At 41.9% G+C, this 15,675-nt stretch overlaps 1 protein-coding gene across 2 annotated transcripts in view; it reads left to right on the top strand.

Annotated features, from left to right (window-relative positions):
* Dsc2 (desmocollin 2) overlaps positions 1 to 15,675 on the top strand; it is a 34,809-nt gene that overhangs the window by 726 nt on the left and 18,408 nt on the right. For both annotated transcript variants that reach the window (XM_013125088.3, XM_013125096.3), the window contains exons 2-5: positions 7,624 to 7,708; positions 8,744 to 8,931; positions 10,528 to 10,647; positions 12,538 to 12,693. In XM_013125088.3, coding sequence (XP_012980542.1) covers positions 7,624 to 7,708; positions 8,744 to 8,931; positions 10,528 to 10,647; positions 12,538 to 12,693 — 549 coding nt within the window. The remainder of the gene's footprint in view (positions 1 to 7,623; positions 7,709 to 8,743; positions 8,932 to 10,527; positions 10,648 to 12,537; positions 12,694 to 15,675) is intronic.

Below are 15,675 nucleotides of genomic sequence, written 5' to 3'. Positions count from 1 at the left end.
TGTTTCTCTTGTGGGTTGTGGGCTAGGGTTGGGATTCGAGAGAAAAGTGAGAGTTGAGATGAAGGAGAGAGAGAAATGAAGGGGAGAGATAGGGAGAGATAGAGAGATAGAGAGAGAGAGAGAGAGAGAGAGAGAGAGAGAGAGAGAGAGAGAGAGAGAGAGAGAGAGAGAGAGAAAATGGGCAAACAGAGGTGATCATTGATCCCCTAAATCTCTGAAATGAGAGGTGATCACTGATCCTTTAAATCTCTGAAATGTGAACATTAAGAAAAAAGCAGCCAGGACCTCTCAAGCCCTGTCTGAGGTGGGAGCCAGAACAGCAGCTTTATTTGACACAGTACAGGAAAAAAAAAAAAAAAAAAAAAAAGCCAGAAGCCTGCACCCTGGGGAGTAGGCCTTTGGGGAGTCTGGGATAAGAAAGCCCCAGATTGTAGTTTTATATGGGTCCCTTGGCCAAGGAAAGATTCACTTTGCTAGGTGCGAAAGAGCCACCAACTTGGTAGTGTCTTTTAGCTCTTAGCCTGCAGAGGTAGGCTCAAGCTGTCCAAGAAGGAAGTCTGCGAACCCTGTGTGTGTGTGTGTGTGTGTGTGTGTGTGTGTGTGTGTGTGTGTGTGTAAGTAAGTGAGGGGTCTGAACGGTTATGGTGTCTTCCATTATTCCTGGACTCTTTTTACAAGGGAATTCCTGAGTTTTTTAGTTATTAAAAACGTGGTTGATTACTGGATTTAGAAAGTCAGTTCCAAGGAATGAGTGGACTTTAAACTTTTGATCACAATTCCCAGGGGCAATTCATGAACACAGCTAGGGATAGGTACCTCACGATCAAGATTTTATGGCTGAAGAAACAGCCTAGGGCAAATAATGGTTACAAAATATGCTGCTGATGACAAAGAATGAACTTTGGTTGGTATCTAGTGAGGGAAGTTGCCACTTCCTTTCTTACTGCAGGGCCTTATTCTTTGAAAGAAAAGGCATGGTTAGTTAACTTTGTGGTATAGCATTGCCCAGTGCAAACCCACACACCTAAAGGCACATGCCTCAGACCCTTTAAAGAGAAGTGACTGCTGTGGGTGAATAGGCTGAAGTATAGCCCTCACTCCCGATCTCTCTTCACTTCAGAGTCCAGGATTGGGGGCTGGGTGGGGCAGGGATGGGTTGTTCTGGTTACTGGACAGTGTAGTGTGAGTTCCCTCAAGTAGCTCTAGGCTCCAGTGGGGTGCATGTGAACAGAGCTTTGCCAGCCTCAGAAGGGTGTGAGAAGTGCCAGGTCTACAGAAGAATACCTTTTTGGGGGGGGGGTGCGGCTCCCTTCACATCTCTTATTTCCCACACACCCAGGTAATCCCTTGACATTCCACAAGTCAGCTCCTCTCCACTTCCGAGTACTGCCCCACCCCACAGTGCCTTAACCACTGGAACTTTCTTCCTGAATGCCCCAATGGTGCTTTGTTCTCCACAGCCTTCTAAGATCTCCCTTGACAAGTTCAAGAGGGGTGTTCTGTTCTTCACATAATTCTACGCTATGATTGATTCTTTGTTCTGGAAATGAACACCTTAGAAAAAACTCTCTGATCCCCAGAATCTGACTCCTTACCCCGTTTCTTCATCCCTCACCCCCCTTTGTTTTCCATGTATGAGCTAAAGGCATAGCATGAGATCTTCCCTGTTGACAGGGTTATAAGTGTTCAGTAAGAGAAAATTAACTACAAACGCAATGCTGAACAACAGCCATGTGGACGCTTGTGTGTTATGCAACAGAAACTGTAAAGCTGTTAAGCCGTGGACTCTCCTCTTCCCCTGTCCCATGCCCTGGCCACTGCCTTCTGTTTACTACTTCTGTCTGTTTGACCACTGTTTTTCTTACTTGCAAATGCTAATTTCCCATGGGAGCCTTGTTTTAAGTCTTGTTTCTTGGAATGGACATACATATACTCCCCCCCCGCCCCCGCCCCGCTCCCTCCCTGCCCAGGGAATTTCATCTGCTTTATGCTTTAAAATATCACATTATCCTAAATTCATATTGCTGTTTCAGTCATTACCTTTAAAATACAAACCTTTATATTTCTACACACATGCTCTGTAGCATGCCACTTATAATATGCCAAAGTAATGTTTTTTCTTTTGGTGCCAGATATTTCAGTATGTAAAACTCCTGTGTGCCTCGCTCCTCATGGAAACGTCTAGAAGCTTCTTTCGCCTCATTACTACTCTTAATCCTTTATTGTCAAAATAAGTTCATCTTCAAAGATACTGCATGGGTCTCTTTGCTGGTAGCTGTAGCTTCTGCTGTTGGTTTTTGCTCTTGCTAATAATGTGGATAAACCTAGCTATATGATCGTCACACATGAACAGGCATATTTACGGATAGAAGTGCCATCCAATACAAAGGCAGTGATTGTGATTGTGATTTTGGAGATGTTGTCCTCTACAAATAGGTTGTATAGGGCTAGACAAAAAGCTATTTAATAGTTGATGTCATGTTACATCAGTGGTTCTCAACTTGTGGGTCACAAAACTAAATCAACCCCAAAACACAGATATCTACATTATGTTTCATCACTATAGCAAAATTACAGTAACGAAATAGCAATGAGAATGGTTTTATGGTTGCGAGTTACCACAACATGAACTGTGTTAAAGGGCCACAACATTAGGAATGTTGAGAAACACTGTGTAGCATCTTTAAGGATTGTAAGAATTATTGAAATTGACTTTGAGGCTACTTGAGCTAGGGAGAAGTTTTGCAAAAGATAAAACTGAACCAATACTTTATGCAACACACCACAGGAAATTTCACATAGATGAACTATTAAAATGCAAGGTGACACCATGTGGATATAGGAGAAATGTGATGAGTCCTATACATTTTCAGGTAAGAAAGCCTATCTATGACCCAAATTTCAACTTTTTTAAGTTGAGAAAAGCAACAATATAAAAGCAAACAGAATTCCCAAAGTAAAAAAACCAAAAAATAAAACCAAGCGAAACCAAAAATAGCAGCATAAGCCATTTTAAAGGCCAGTTGTAATACACTAAAATGTTCTTATAAGTTGGGAAGAAAAATTCTAGTATGAACAAGGAAAAGACAAATTCTCGAAGTAAAAAAAGATCATTAAAATATAAAATATAAAAATAAGGAAAAGTGAGTTAAAACTAACATTAAAATACCTTTTCATACTTAAAGGTGTTTGACAACATGCTTCGTAGAAAAGAATGTGATGAATAGAAAACTAACAAATCATTAGTGACAAATGTTGTGTATGTCCTTTGTGGACTGTAAATAGAGCAGGTGCAGGCAGTCATGGCGTTTGTCCTTCATAAATCATGTAGCTAATACTTTTGCATCCACATACTGATACATAGTCTTGCTTATTTAATAGGACTTTATGTGCTTTTAACATCTACATTTACCTCTGTTGCTCTTTTTCATAGTTTTTCCTGTGACCTTTTGATTCATTTCATTTAGCTCCAGGAAATACTGTGTTGAAATTTTATGGGGATCATAAAGATGTAGTTTAATTTAGGATTAATGTATGTACGTTGCTGATTTTTCTTACTGCGGGTAGACCCACTTTTCTTTCTGTGTAAATCCACCTATCTGCTTTGCAGAAATGTGTTTAGGTTTTTCTGAAATAGGCAGGTCTTTTATGGGGAACTTGTAGTAGAGGAGCATGGTGCCCACGGTCGGGAAGCAGACAGCAGTCAACCTTGTAGGCACAGTACCGAATTTACTCCCTGGCATTTTCACACATTTCGTTGCTTTAGAAAACAATTCCCTTTATAATATACTACTAGTTTTATTTATGGACAGGAAGAGTAGGATAACTGTGTTTTAGCCGCTGCTTCTCTTATGGTAATTCATTGATTGGTTTGCTCCAGTTTTGTAGGTAGAGTCAAAGCGAATGCAAATAGAGATATTCATCCCTCTTGGCAAACCCTAGCTCTTTTGTCTAGGATATTTTTCAATGTGACTTTTAAAGAACCTACGGTGACCTTGGAAAACTTACTATGTTTCTGGGTTTAGTAATGATATCATCTAATTTTCTGGTTGCTGTGAACAAACACCTGACTAGAAGCAATTAAGAGAAGAGTTTATTTTGGCTCTAGTTTGAGGCTATGGTCTCTTGGTGGGAACGTCGTGGCAAGAGCAAGGCTTCTGGAAGTGGAGCCCGTGGGTGCTGGCACTCAGCCTACTTCCTCCTTTTTGCTCAGTCCTGCACCCCTACCCTTGGGATGGGTCTTCTCTCTTACTTAAACCTCTTGGAAATGTCTTCATAGACATACACAGGGGTGTTTGTCCACTCAACCCACGGAGGAGGAACCACCCCAGTGGGGCTGCCTCCATGCTTTCCCTGTGGCATTGTGCTAATAATATTCAAGAGATTCTTTTTCTCAAGCCATGGATTTGAATGTGGATCCCAGGGCTATGCAAAGGCCACATTCACAGTGGCTCTGTCTCTTATTGAAGGTGCAACGGAGAGTAGCTTTCTGTACATTGTAGGTGCCTCCCGTGTTTCATTTCCCTCCCTCTCTATTGAGGACGAGAAACCAGAGCCAATCTCAGCAGGTCAGAAGTTAGTTCTGACTCTTCTTTCCTGTTGTCTGTGATTCAGTCTTACCTGCAGACCACACCCTTCAATTCTTTGCTACTTTCGTCAGTTCTTTGATGCCGTATGATGTTTCAGAATCTTGTTACTCATGGTTGCTAGTTAGTTTTCTCATGACATTCTTTGAGTTTTCTTACACGTCTTCAATGAAATGAAAGTTCTTTCCCCCGATTTGTTTCTCCATAGCGTTCAGACTTACCAAGCTGTAGTAGAAACCTGCAGACAAATCGTGTGTGTGTGTGTGTGTGTGTGTGTGTGTGTGTGTGTGTGTGTGTGTGTGAGTGCTGGTCACTATTTTACAGTGCTTTGAGAAACACCTGACAAAAAAAGATGTTAAAGAAAATGTTTTCTGGCTCAGAACTTTTAAAGCTTTAGTCCATGACTGATACCTTTGCTTTTAGTCTCACGTAAGGCAGAGACATCATGGATGAAGGTCATGGTGAATGGAAGCTGTTTATGTCTTGGCAAACATTAAGCCAAAAGGAAACAGGAAGGCTGAGGACAGGCTCCACCATTCCCAGACTCACATCCAGTGACCTCCTTAGGTGAATCAGGAGCCCACGCAGACTTTCCAGTACATCCTCACAATGCCACTAAATGAGACATTCATTTATAGCGATTGATCAAGTCAAGCCCACACCATCCTATCTCAATGATTGGATGTAGTGCCCAGAAAGCATGCCTTTGGGATCGCAGCTCACTTGTAAACCATAGCAGCTCCTTGGAATGTGTGAGAGGAAGTGCACATAGGTTGTTGACATTGTTCATAAAGTGTTCTACACTTTCTCTTCAGAACCACCTTAATTCTTTTTCTCCTTGTGCTACATGTGTCAGTCACTACAGCAGTGGTTCTCAACCCTTCCAATGCTGTGACCCTTTAACACAGTTCCTCATGTTGTGATGACCCCCCCGACCATAAAATTATTTTTGCTGCTGCTTCATAGCTGTACTTTTGCAATTGTGATGTGATGAACTGTAAAGTAAATACCCATGTTCTCAAGTTTTCTTAAGCGACCCCTGTACAAATGTCATTCGACCTCCTAAAGTGAATGAAACCCACGGGCTGAGAATCACTGTACAATAGATTTCTGTTTAGGTTTCTATCCTTCTCCTATCATGACTGACTCATGGCCACTCCTCAGTTAATCTCATCTGGTTCCTGGATGAGGCTGGCTCTCCCTGCTCTCCTCTACCAGCCTGTACTTCCGTGCCGTGGCATTTCCATACCCTATTGAGCTTGTAAATATGTCTTATCCTGGGGTTCAATTTTCATGCAGGTCATGTTTCCTGCTAGGTGTGTACTATGTACAGACTTTCAATGAAATTTGTTGAGGGTATGAATGAATGAATATCAGGGACACGGTTTCCAATTCTTGGCCAGTTCTTGTTTGGACCATTTAACTCTTCTACTACTAAGACTTCCGAGCAAGTGGCATGACTCTACCTTAGAACACTGCTACACCGTTGCAGTTGCTGTCCTGGCTCCTGTTCCCATGCGTCTGCTGTCTTGTCATGTAGTCAGCTGACTGACTGCTTGTGAACACCAGACAAGGCCACTCTGCAGCTTCACGCACCATTGCTTCCTTTTGCACTTGGAACAAAACCCGCATTTCCCACCATGACATTTTGCATCCTAATTAGTATGTTCCAGGCTGTTCTTTAAGTATGGAACTGGTTTTTCCCTCAGTTCATCTAGACTCCAGCCTTCTCTATCATCTGTCTCTGCTTTATTTCTCCCAGGACTGCTGTCTGTCCTGGCGGGATGTGACATTCGTGCACTTGTCTATTTGTTCATTGGCGCATTGCAATGTGATCTGTTGAGGGCAAGGTCTTTGCTTTGCTCGCTGCTGGAGCCTGTGACTCAGCCTAGCACCTCCTTGTCCCCGGCTGTCGGTTGAGTGGATAAGTGTTGGCTGAGTGAATGAGATATTATTTGTCAGTCTCCTTGAGCCACAGCCCTGAAACATGTGGCTGTGTCCCTCCTCCCTTGACTAGGCAGCCTGTGAAAATTCCCTTCTTTTAGTTGAAGTCTTTTTTTTGGCAGGGGTATTTCAATTTCATAAATGAAATGTAATATCTGTGTTGTTCGATCTCTTCTATATAGTTTAAATTGGATAAGTCCCGGTGCTTTAAGATAGATTGCAAATGAAAATTTTCATCCAAATCTAGTTTATGTTAAAGGACATCATACTTAGCAGCATGGTGCTGGTTGGTTTCCTTGCTTTTGGTCAACCATTTGGGTGAAATGAAGAAAATGGAGCATACATCTTTCAGAAGCACCCGCAGAAAAAGTTCACAACAGAATCAAATTTGGGTTTCCATATGCGTGATCAATTGGAATTGGCTCCCCGTAGATCACTAAATCGTTTAAAGTATGTGACGTCGAGTGTTTGCTACAATGGCTTTAGCTGTCAGTGAGACGGTATATCCTCAGAATAGGGTCCCATGTTTGTGTAAACTCATACCTAGACCTTGCCCACCCCTTCCTTGCAGCCACAGTGTCTTTCAGTAATGGTACCCAGGTTGGGTTCAACAGATTATTGCTTTGGTTCCATAGCTTCTGGGATAGTGAACATTTGTGGAAATAGTGTGCTGGAATGGTGACTTTATGTTTTTCTCTTTCTTATGTGTGTTTGGTACAGTCTTCCACATGGAACTGGGGGATCCTCACTCTGCTGTCCCAGTCAGTGAGGCACTAGTAAATTCATTTTACAAAATAAAAACAATCCTGAGAAAGAATATGGGTCCCTGCGTATAAAGTGCCTTGTAAAGAAGGGAGCCATGGGGACATGGTACCCTTTGATCCATCTCTTTCATATATTTCTGGTTTCTTACTCTAATACATAGTTCTTATTTTGTTACTTTAAGTCAAATAAATTTTGTATAACTATATATATATTTAAGTATTTAATGTTTCTTTTATGTAATTAAATGGATATTACTATGTAATTGAGACTTAGGTAAACTCTATTCATTAGGACCTGTGAGTGTGTGACACTAATTTGTTTGTTCTAGATCCTTGTACTTGCCTGTGATGCGTGTAAAGAAGTGATCCTTCAGGTCCCCTCTGAACTACCTGCTGAGAAGTTTGTTGGCCGAGGTAAAGGGCAGCTGGAGTGTGTGATACATCCTAATGTGGTGTGCTTTGTTAAAGTCACTGTGACATTTAGGACCATGAGGGATTCATGATTAATAGTTCAAAGTGAACAGTGCCATCATTTTTAACACACGTTTTAATATATCTTTATTGAAAAACGTGTGTTAAAAATGATGGCACTGTTCACTTTGAACCCAAACAAGATAAAAAGATTAAGTTCAAATAATAACATAATTTTTGACATTTATATTGCCTGGATGATATATTCATATGATAAATATGTATCTAAGAATTTGAGAAGTAATATTGAAAGTATTTCTTTGGTTTGACAATATTGTGTTTGGATTTTTATCAGTAAATGTTTTGCTATCTTACTGCATTTTGCTTTCACCTTATTTATTTATTTATTTATTTATTTATTTATTTATTTATGTATGTGTGCTGGGCATCAAACCCGAGTTAAGCAAACAATCTGCCCTGAGCTATGTCTTTAGCCCCATGTACTTGTTTTCATCGGTCAATTTTTATTTTATGTAATTTATTAAGTGTGTGTGTGTATTTGTATGCACATGTATACACATACATAGTAACATAGGGCAACAGATTTAACCCCCTTATATTTACTGGCCTGTCGATTCTTTGTAAGACTTAGTTGTATAGGGAAGAAGAAATCAACCCAATGTGACCATAATACGTTAACTATTTTTCATTTAATGTAGACTTCAGTAGTATTTCAATTCAATAACTATAGTATCTAACAGCGAATTGTAGTTAAGAAAAATCTTTTTAGTGCTGTGTCAAATGCTCAGATGCTGTAGCTCACATGCCTTTGTTTCAGGAGAAATATCTCTTTAAACAGGTGTAAAATAAGCATTAGAAGCAATACGTGTCTTTAGGGAGGACCTGAACCATATATGATTTTAAAATACTAAATATTCCTCTAGGAATGTGGTTTAAGTGTTTTGCCCCTCCCCCATGTGAGTACTGTATTTACTTTTGAATTCTGTGTTGCTAAAGTAACTGCTGTTATTTCCTCAGTGAACCTGAAGGACTGTCTTAAATCAGCAAATCTCATTCATCCGAGTGATCCTGATTTCCAAGTTTTAGAAGATGGTTCTGTGTACACAACCAATTCTGTTGTTTTGTCCTCCGGCCAAAGAAGCTTTACTATATGGCTTTTCAACTCAGACAGCCAAGAAGAAAGAGAGCTATCTGTCCATTTAGAGGTAAATGAGATGGTATGCGGGAAGTGTAATGGAGCTGTGTCTTTGGGGTTAACTGACCGAAGGAAGACGTGGAACCGGAGAAGACTTGGGGTGGTTTGGGTGGGAGGGGAATGAAAGCTGTGGGTCAACAGTGTCTAGTGAAGGAGGGAGGCTTGGCTGTGCAACACATGTCATTACAACTTGTCATCCCTCTCATTTGGGATAAGCTACACTGAGAACTTGAGATAGGACACAAGAGACACTTTTTAATTTTTCAAATGGATTTCCAAAAACAAGTTTGGATACTCTACCTCTTGCTTAAAACTTTTACCCTCAAGTGTATTATTGTTAACAGGGTCTCTGGGTCTTGTCTTTCTCAAGAAAAGAATTCAGCCAAAAGACATAGTTAAAGCAAATGTTTATTTAGCCAATCTGAGGCAAGCAAACGAACACCCCACAGAGACATTGGCTTGTGCTGCCATGAATTCTGTGTTGTGGATCTTGAAGAAGTTTTGTAAATATTCATAAGATGGGTAGCACATTTTGTGGGAATGGTGACCCTTTTTTGGTGTCGAGTTATGATGAACCACATTGATGTTTAGGAATTTTCTTTGTGTGATCCTCTAGAAAATCCCACAAATGGAGTGTGTGTGTGTGTGTGTGTGTGTGTGTGAGAGAGAGAGAGAGAGAGAGAGAGAGAGAGAGAGAGAGAGAGAGAGAGAGAGAGAGAGAGAGAGAGAGAGAGAGAGAAGGGGCCGAATCAAGTGCAGTGCAAGTTATAAAATGGTATGTCAGGCCATGGAGGATGGAGACCTGGTGTTAGGGCACATGAATGGGAGAATGCCTTTGTGCCTCAGTTTCTAATACAACAGGAGCAATCTAACTGTGGCTTTGAGGTGCTTAACCTCAAATGGCTCTGACTATCAGGAGGCTCAGACTCCCGGACACAGCTACAGCTTTCCTCCTTTGCCTCCCCTTTAACGTCTCGCCAATCCTGCGTCGTTGGCATGGCTTGTAGTCTTAGAAGGGAGATAACAAGGGAGAAGGTTTGGACCATGTATGTGCCCACTGATTATGACACCAACGGTCAAAGCAACCTCTCCTCAGTCCCTGGCCATTCTTCAGTGAAGTCTGAGCACTGTTACCACATTTCTCTCTTCGTTCTGACAGATCTCTGTTGGTGCCCTGGCTTTGCCTAGTTGCTGGTGAGTGGACTGTGCTTGAGGTAAATGCGGGAATGAAGCCATCCCCGTCATTGTCATTGTCATTGCATCCCCATGCTCTTGTGCTCTTGCATGACAACGTGGCAGCGGGAATTTGCTTTTCAGTGTTGCATCTGTCCTTCTAGCCCATCTCTCTTTCTTCCATGTCTCCACCAAGGTATTTCCTCAAGAGGACACTTGCATAACAACAACAGCAAGTCGTATTCTTTGCTCTTATCATTTTTGTTTCTGCAGTGTTGAAGATTAGTTTGGTTTTGAAGCACTACCATGGTTTGACACCTCCCTAGCCAATCTTCATGACAAGAGACAAATGTATCAGCTCTAATGTCTGGGAACAAAGTCCTCATTGACTTTAATAATTACGGTTTACCCTTTTTTTGTCTTCTAAATCCAGGTACTAAATAAAAAACTGCACAAAGATAAAGTCCTCAGCCGTGCCAAGAGAAGATGGGCTCCTATCCCCTGTTCCATGCTAGAGAATTCTTTGGGTCCCTTCCCATTGTTTCTTCAGCAGGTACAGTTTATTTTGGCTGCTAAGATTTGTCCTTTCCATTTTCAAAAAAATATTAATAGTTATTTAAAAATGGTTGTGTAAGTGCTGGAAATGTATCTTAAAATTCTTGCCTGTTTTGCTCAAGACCTTGGTTGAATCCTTAGTAATTAAAAAGATGTAAAGTAGTTGCATGTGAGCATCTGAATGGAAGGTTTAAGTGTCATGCTTCAACATTTATGTGGGAGTATTTCTTAGCAGATGAGTACACATTTTTCAGCTTTAGTCATGCAAAAGCAATCTATGAGAACTGTAAAGTTCATCTAGCATTTAAAGCATGTTTCTTGAATTTTTCCCCCTAGTCAACAAGTGTATCACATAGGCTGGGCACAGCCTATAAATTCCAAAAATGTATGCCTCAGTAAAGATTGAAATTGCAGAACTGAAGGAGAAAGACGGGCTTTGTAGTGGTTACTCCCAAGCCTGTTTCTTCCCGTCCTCCTAGTTTGAAATTGGGTTGTAGACGAGCGCACACAGTGAGTTCGCTGTTCTGTCACTTACATCGATCATTGCACTTTGCTCGTACTCACCCCGACTGCCCTGTGCTCCTTTTCATCTTCCCCACCTACCAAGTCGGTGTCTTTTCAAACAGTGATTTGTCTAATGTCTGTGTGTGTGTGCACAGCGATTTTTATTTGTCTTAAGTCTGTGTGTGTGTGCCTATGCGAATTGAGGTGAATCCCTCACGTATAGTCCTGGGTGGCGTGCGGACAAGGACATCAGATCCCCTGGAATTCGAGTTATGGATGGCTGTGGGAGCTGGAAACCAAACCGGTCTTCTGCAAGAGCAGGGAGCTTCCCCTACTCCCAGTCTGAGGTTCGGCTTTACCATGTAGCTCAGTTTGTACTCAATTTATTCACTGCTATGCTTCACAAGGACAGGCCCTTTCAGACATACGTGTACTTTTGCCGCGTTCAATCCCGTCCGCTAACTTCTTCCTCCCTTTCCTCTCCCACCAGTCTGCTTCCTCCAGCCCTCTTCTTTCATGCCATATATAAATGGTTACATACATTTTATATGTATATGTACATATATATGGATAGGGTTAGTGTGTATATATACACACACATACATACACAGAAATATATACATATATACACACATGCATATACACACACACACAAATGTGTATGTATACAGTCTGGGCTCATAAACAAGAGAAAACGTGATGTTTGTCTTCCAGAGTGTGTCTCGTCCACTTAGACAGGTCCGTGTTCTGTAGCCTTGCGCTACTTTTCTAGTTCTGTCGTCTCTGCTTTCCCTGTGCTGGGACTACAGGCATATGCCAGCATAGCTGACAAAATGTTTTTATTTTTTTATTTTTATTTTTTTTTGGTTTTTCGAGACAGGGTTTCTCTGTATTGTTTTGGAGGCTATCGGTCCAGCCCAGCCTCGAACTCACAGAGATCCGCCTGCCTCTGCCTCCCGAGTGCTGGGATTAAAGGCGTGCGCCACCACCGCCCGGCTGACAAAATGTTTTTAAAATACTTTGCCAAATACAAATTAATCTCAGAACTTAAATAGCCTGTCAATAGATAATCATTCACTCTTGTATTGCTATATTTTCTAACACAGACAAGTCCCAAGTGTTTGGTTCATGTATGCAATGCTCAGTCTTCACAATAGTCGTTGATTTGAAAAATAGCATTCTGCTATAGGATTTTGCAAATATCTTGTTTTTGAAAATTTCCAGTCATAATTCCTTATTCTGCTGCTACATTTTTTTCTAATACTGAATAAGAGAGGGGACTATTGCTTACTCTAGTAACTAGCAGTGTGATAGCATAAAAATGCTCGTGCCAGTTTCTGCTGAAATAAAGATCTGTCTCACGCTTACAATATCTATTCTCTAGATCCAATCCGATACGGCTCAAAACTACACCATATACTATTCCATCAGAGGCCCAGGAGTTGATAGAGAACCTTTAAAGTTATTTTATGTGGAAAGAGATACTGGAAACCTCTATTGCACTGGTCCTGTCGATCGTGAACAGTATGAGTCCTTTGAGGTAAGGTATAAAGACCATGTGTTGTATTAACAGGTGTCTTAGTTTGGGTTTCTATCACTGTGATGAAACACTGTGACCAGACTAGCTGGGGAGGAAAGGGTTTATTTAGCAAATGCTTCCCCACAATAGTCCATCACTGATGGATGTCTGGATAGGATAGGAACTCAAGCAGACGGGAACCTGGAGCAGGAGGTGATGCAGAGGCCATGGAGAAGAGGTGATTACTGCCTTGCACATCATAGCTTGCTCAGCTTGCTTTCTTATAGATGCCAGAATGCTATCCCACCAGGATTGTTCCACCTGCAGTGGGCTGGGCCCTCCCCCATCAACCACCAATTTAAGAAAATGCTCTACAGACTTACCCACAGCCCAATTTTATGGAGGCATTTTCTTAAACTGGGGTCCCCTCTTTTCAGAGGACTCCAGCCTGTGTTGACATAAAACTGGCCAGCAGAGCAGTTATGAATCTCAGCCACGGTGTTGTTCCCTTTTGATTTACCTACTTTTCTGTTTTCCCTGAGGTTTTCATTGGTGCTCTGGCTACAAATGAATTGACCTGAAACAAACAAATTAAATGAAATAAATAAAATTCAATTCTGTTAGGTTATTCTTGGTTTTATGTTTTATTTTTTCCAAAGGGGTAAAGACTTTGGCAGCCCATTTGTTTGGTAGAGAAACTCTTTGTGGAATATGGATGCCACAGGAGCCAAGGGAGGCTCAGCAGTTAGCTGAACCCCAGCCCTTGGCAGTGGGAGAATTGATCGCAGAGAGACGAGGAGGGTGGGAAGCCCTTAGCAAAGCCCACTCAGTCTTTCAGATGCTCTGTGGATTTCCCCTGTGGGCGTATGTGGGGGTCCTCTTTCCCCCTCAGCCTCTTGGCCACCAGATCAAGAGGGGAAACAGGCAAAAGGGGCAACAGAGAGCTTTGTATGCGGCCTGTGATCAGGAATGGAGACAGTCCCGTGGGAGACAGATTTCAGTGCATCAGCTCTTCTATATTCCAGAGTATATGGGATATGGACAACTAGGGAGCCTGGGGACAAACCCTAATTTGCATTGAGTGGCACTCTCCTATCACAAGGCTTAGTGTGTGGCAATAGGGCCCTATAGCAGAGCTCCTTAGCACAAGTCTTGTTAGCAAAGGACTGTGCCAAGGGTCAAGATAAAGATCAACCAGCATCTGGTTTAGAGACAGTTTTCAGATAAGGTGAGTCCTCAGGCCCAGGGACAGTCTCCAGAAAAGGGCAGGTGGAGAGCAGGAAGCCTCGCTGTGGAGGGAGGGAGTTTCCACATTGCGGAACTCAGAGAAAACTGCCAGGCTATGGCAGACTTCGACCTCTCACCAGCTAGCAATGTATTCCAACAGAAATATCCCTTCCGCTGTAAAAACCTGACCTCATGCTGGCTTGATTTCCCAGCAGGACTTGTTCGTCTTACTTATCTCATTTTCCTTTATTTTACACAGTTTTGAATGAGTTCATTCTTTCTTCACAAGGACACCAGACTAACTGCATAGACGTGCAAGCTCTGAGCTCTGTGTGTAAGCTTAGGATTGCTGTCGTGTGGCTTTCTAAGTATCCATAATGTTCTGCTGTTTCTATGATAGTTGTTATAAAGCTGATGAGATTTGCAATGTGCGTTATAAAATTAAAAGGAATAAATAGTAAGGGAGGCTGGCGCCCTAGAGAGCATACAGGACACATTGAGGCACCATATTCTCAGCACAAAGGAGATTTATTACCCCCAAGGGGCAAGCATGTGTGTGTGTGTGGGGCATACCTGCCTCTGGATTGGGCAGAAGTAGACAGAAGGCAGCAGGTGTTTCTGCAGGAGTGGGCTTTTCAGGAGAAGATGGGGAGTCTGTGCTAGGGTGAGTAGTAGGTAAATCCTGATGGGACGTGTTAGCCACATAATGAATTTTGATGGTTGGATCATGGTGTTCTGTCTCAGGAATGAGTCAGTGATCAAATAAGGGAATGGACTTTGGGGGCTAGCTTTAGGAATGCCACCTAACAGTTTTTAGCAAAGGCCATGTTTGTCATGTTTGGCTGTGTTTGCCGTGCGCAGGCCTGCTAGAGACCTTCATAAAACATCTGTAGCCACACATTTGTTCTTTCTAACCCCTGCTTTTCAAATGAAAACATTCATAGGAAATGTTAATGTAAATGCAACCTAAAACACTAACAGAAAGTAAAGTAATGTCCCAGTTAATTGTGCCCAGAATTTGTAGTGGGAATTAAGAAATATCCGATAGTTGTACTTAAAAATCTATGTGACTAAAATAATAGGACATAAAAATTAACGTTTTTGGTAAATAATAATAGAAAGTATGGTACTAGCGGATGACATACAGCAACGGTGAGGAAATTAAAACCATGCATATTAGAATAGTAGGTCAGTGTCAACAGGAAATCCGGTGTGTCTCTCCACATGACAGTCATGTCTGCACCCCGAAGCAGCTACAGTGGGAGAAGCAGTCTCCAGATGAGAGCCAATGCACTCTTCAGGCAGGCACACTTTAAAGCATCGTTTGCAGGCTGCTGAGGGTGTAGTTCAGGGGAGGGAGCATGCTTGACCCTGAAATTCATCCATGGCATCACAAAAACAAAATATGGTTATTTTCTGTAGATGGATTATTCTTTAGGTTGACAGCTCATTAAAAAAAAAACACTGACATGTAGACTTATTAACTACGAAAACAGCCTTCACTTAGGCTTGTTCCTAACCAGCTCTTTAACTTAACCCATTTCTCTCAATCTACATGACTTGTGTCTTTTACCATGCCTCCTGCATGTCCTGCTTCCTCTTTGTCAGGCTGGCGACTCCCCTTGCTTCTTCCCTGAGACTTCTCTGTCCCCTAGCCGCTGGTCAGTCAGCTCCTTATTAAACCAATCAGAAGGCGCCTTGGCAAAGACACATCTTCACAGTGCACAAAATGTTTACCCCACGATAGTTTTCACTCTTGCCTGACTTAATTTGCAG

This window comes from Mesocricetus auratus, unplaced genomic scaffold (assembly GCF_017639785.1).
Source record: "Mesocricetus auratus isolate SY011 unplaced genomic scaffold, BCM_Maur_2.0 Super-Scaffold_100015, whole genome shotgun sequence".
NCBI lineage: Eukaryota > Metazoa > Chordata > Mammalia > Rodentia > Cricetidae > Mesocricetus > Mesocricetus auratus.
This window is presented reverse-complemented; position numbering and strand designations above follow the sequence as displayed.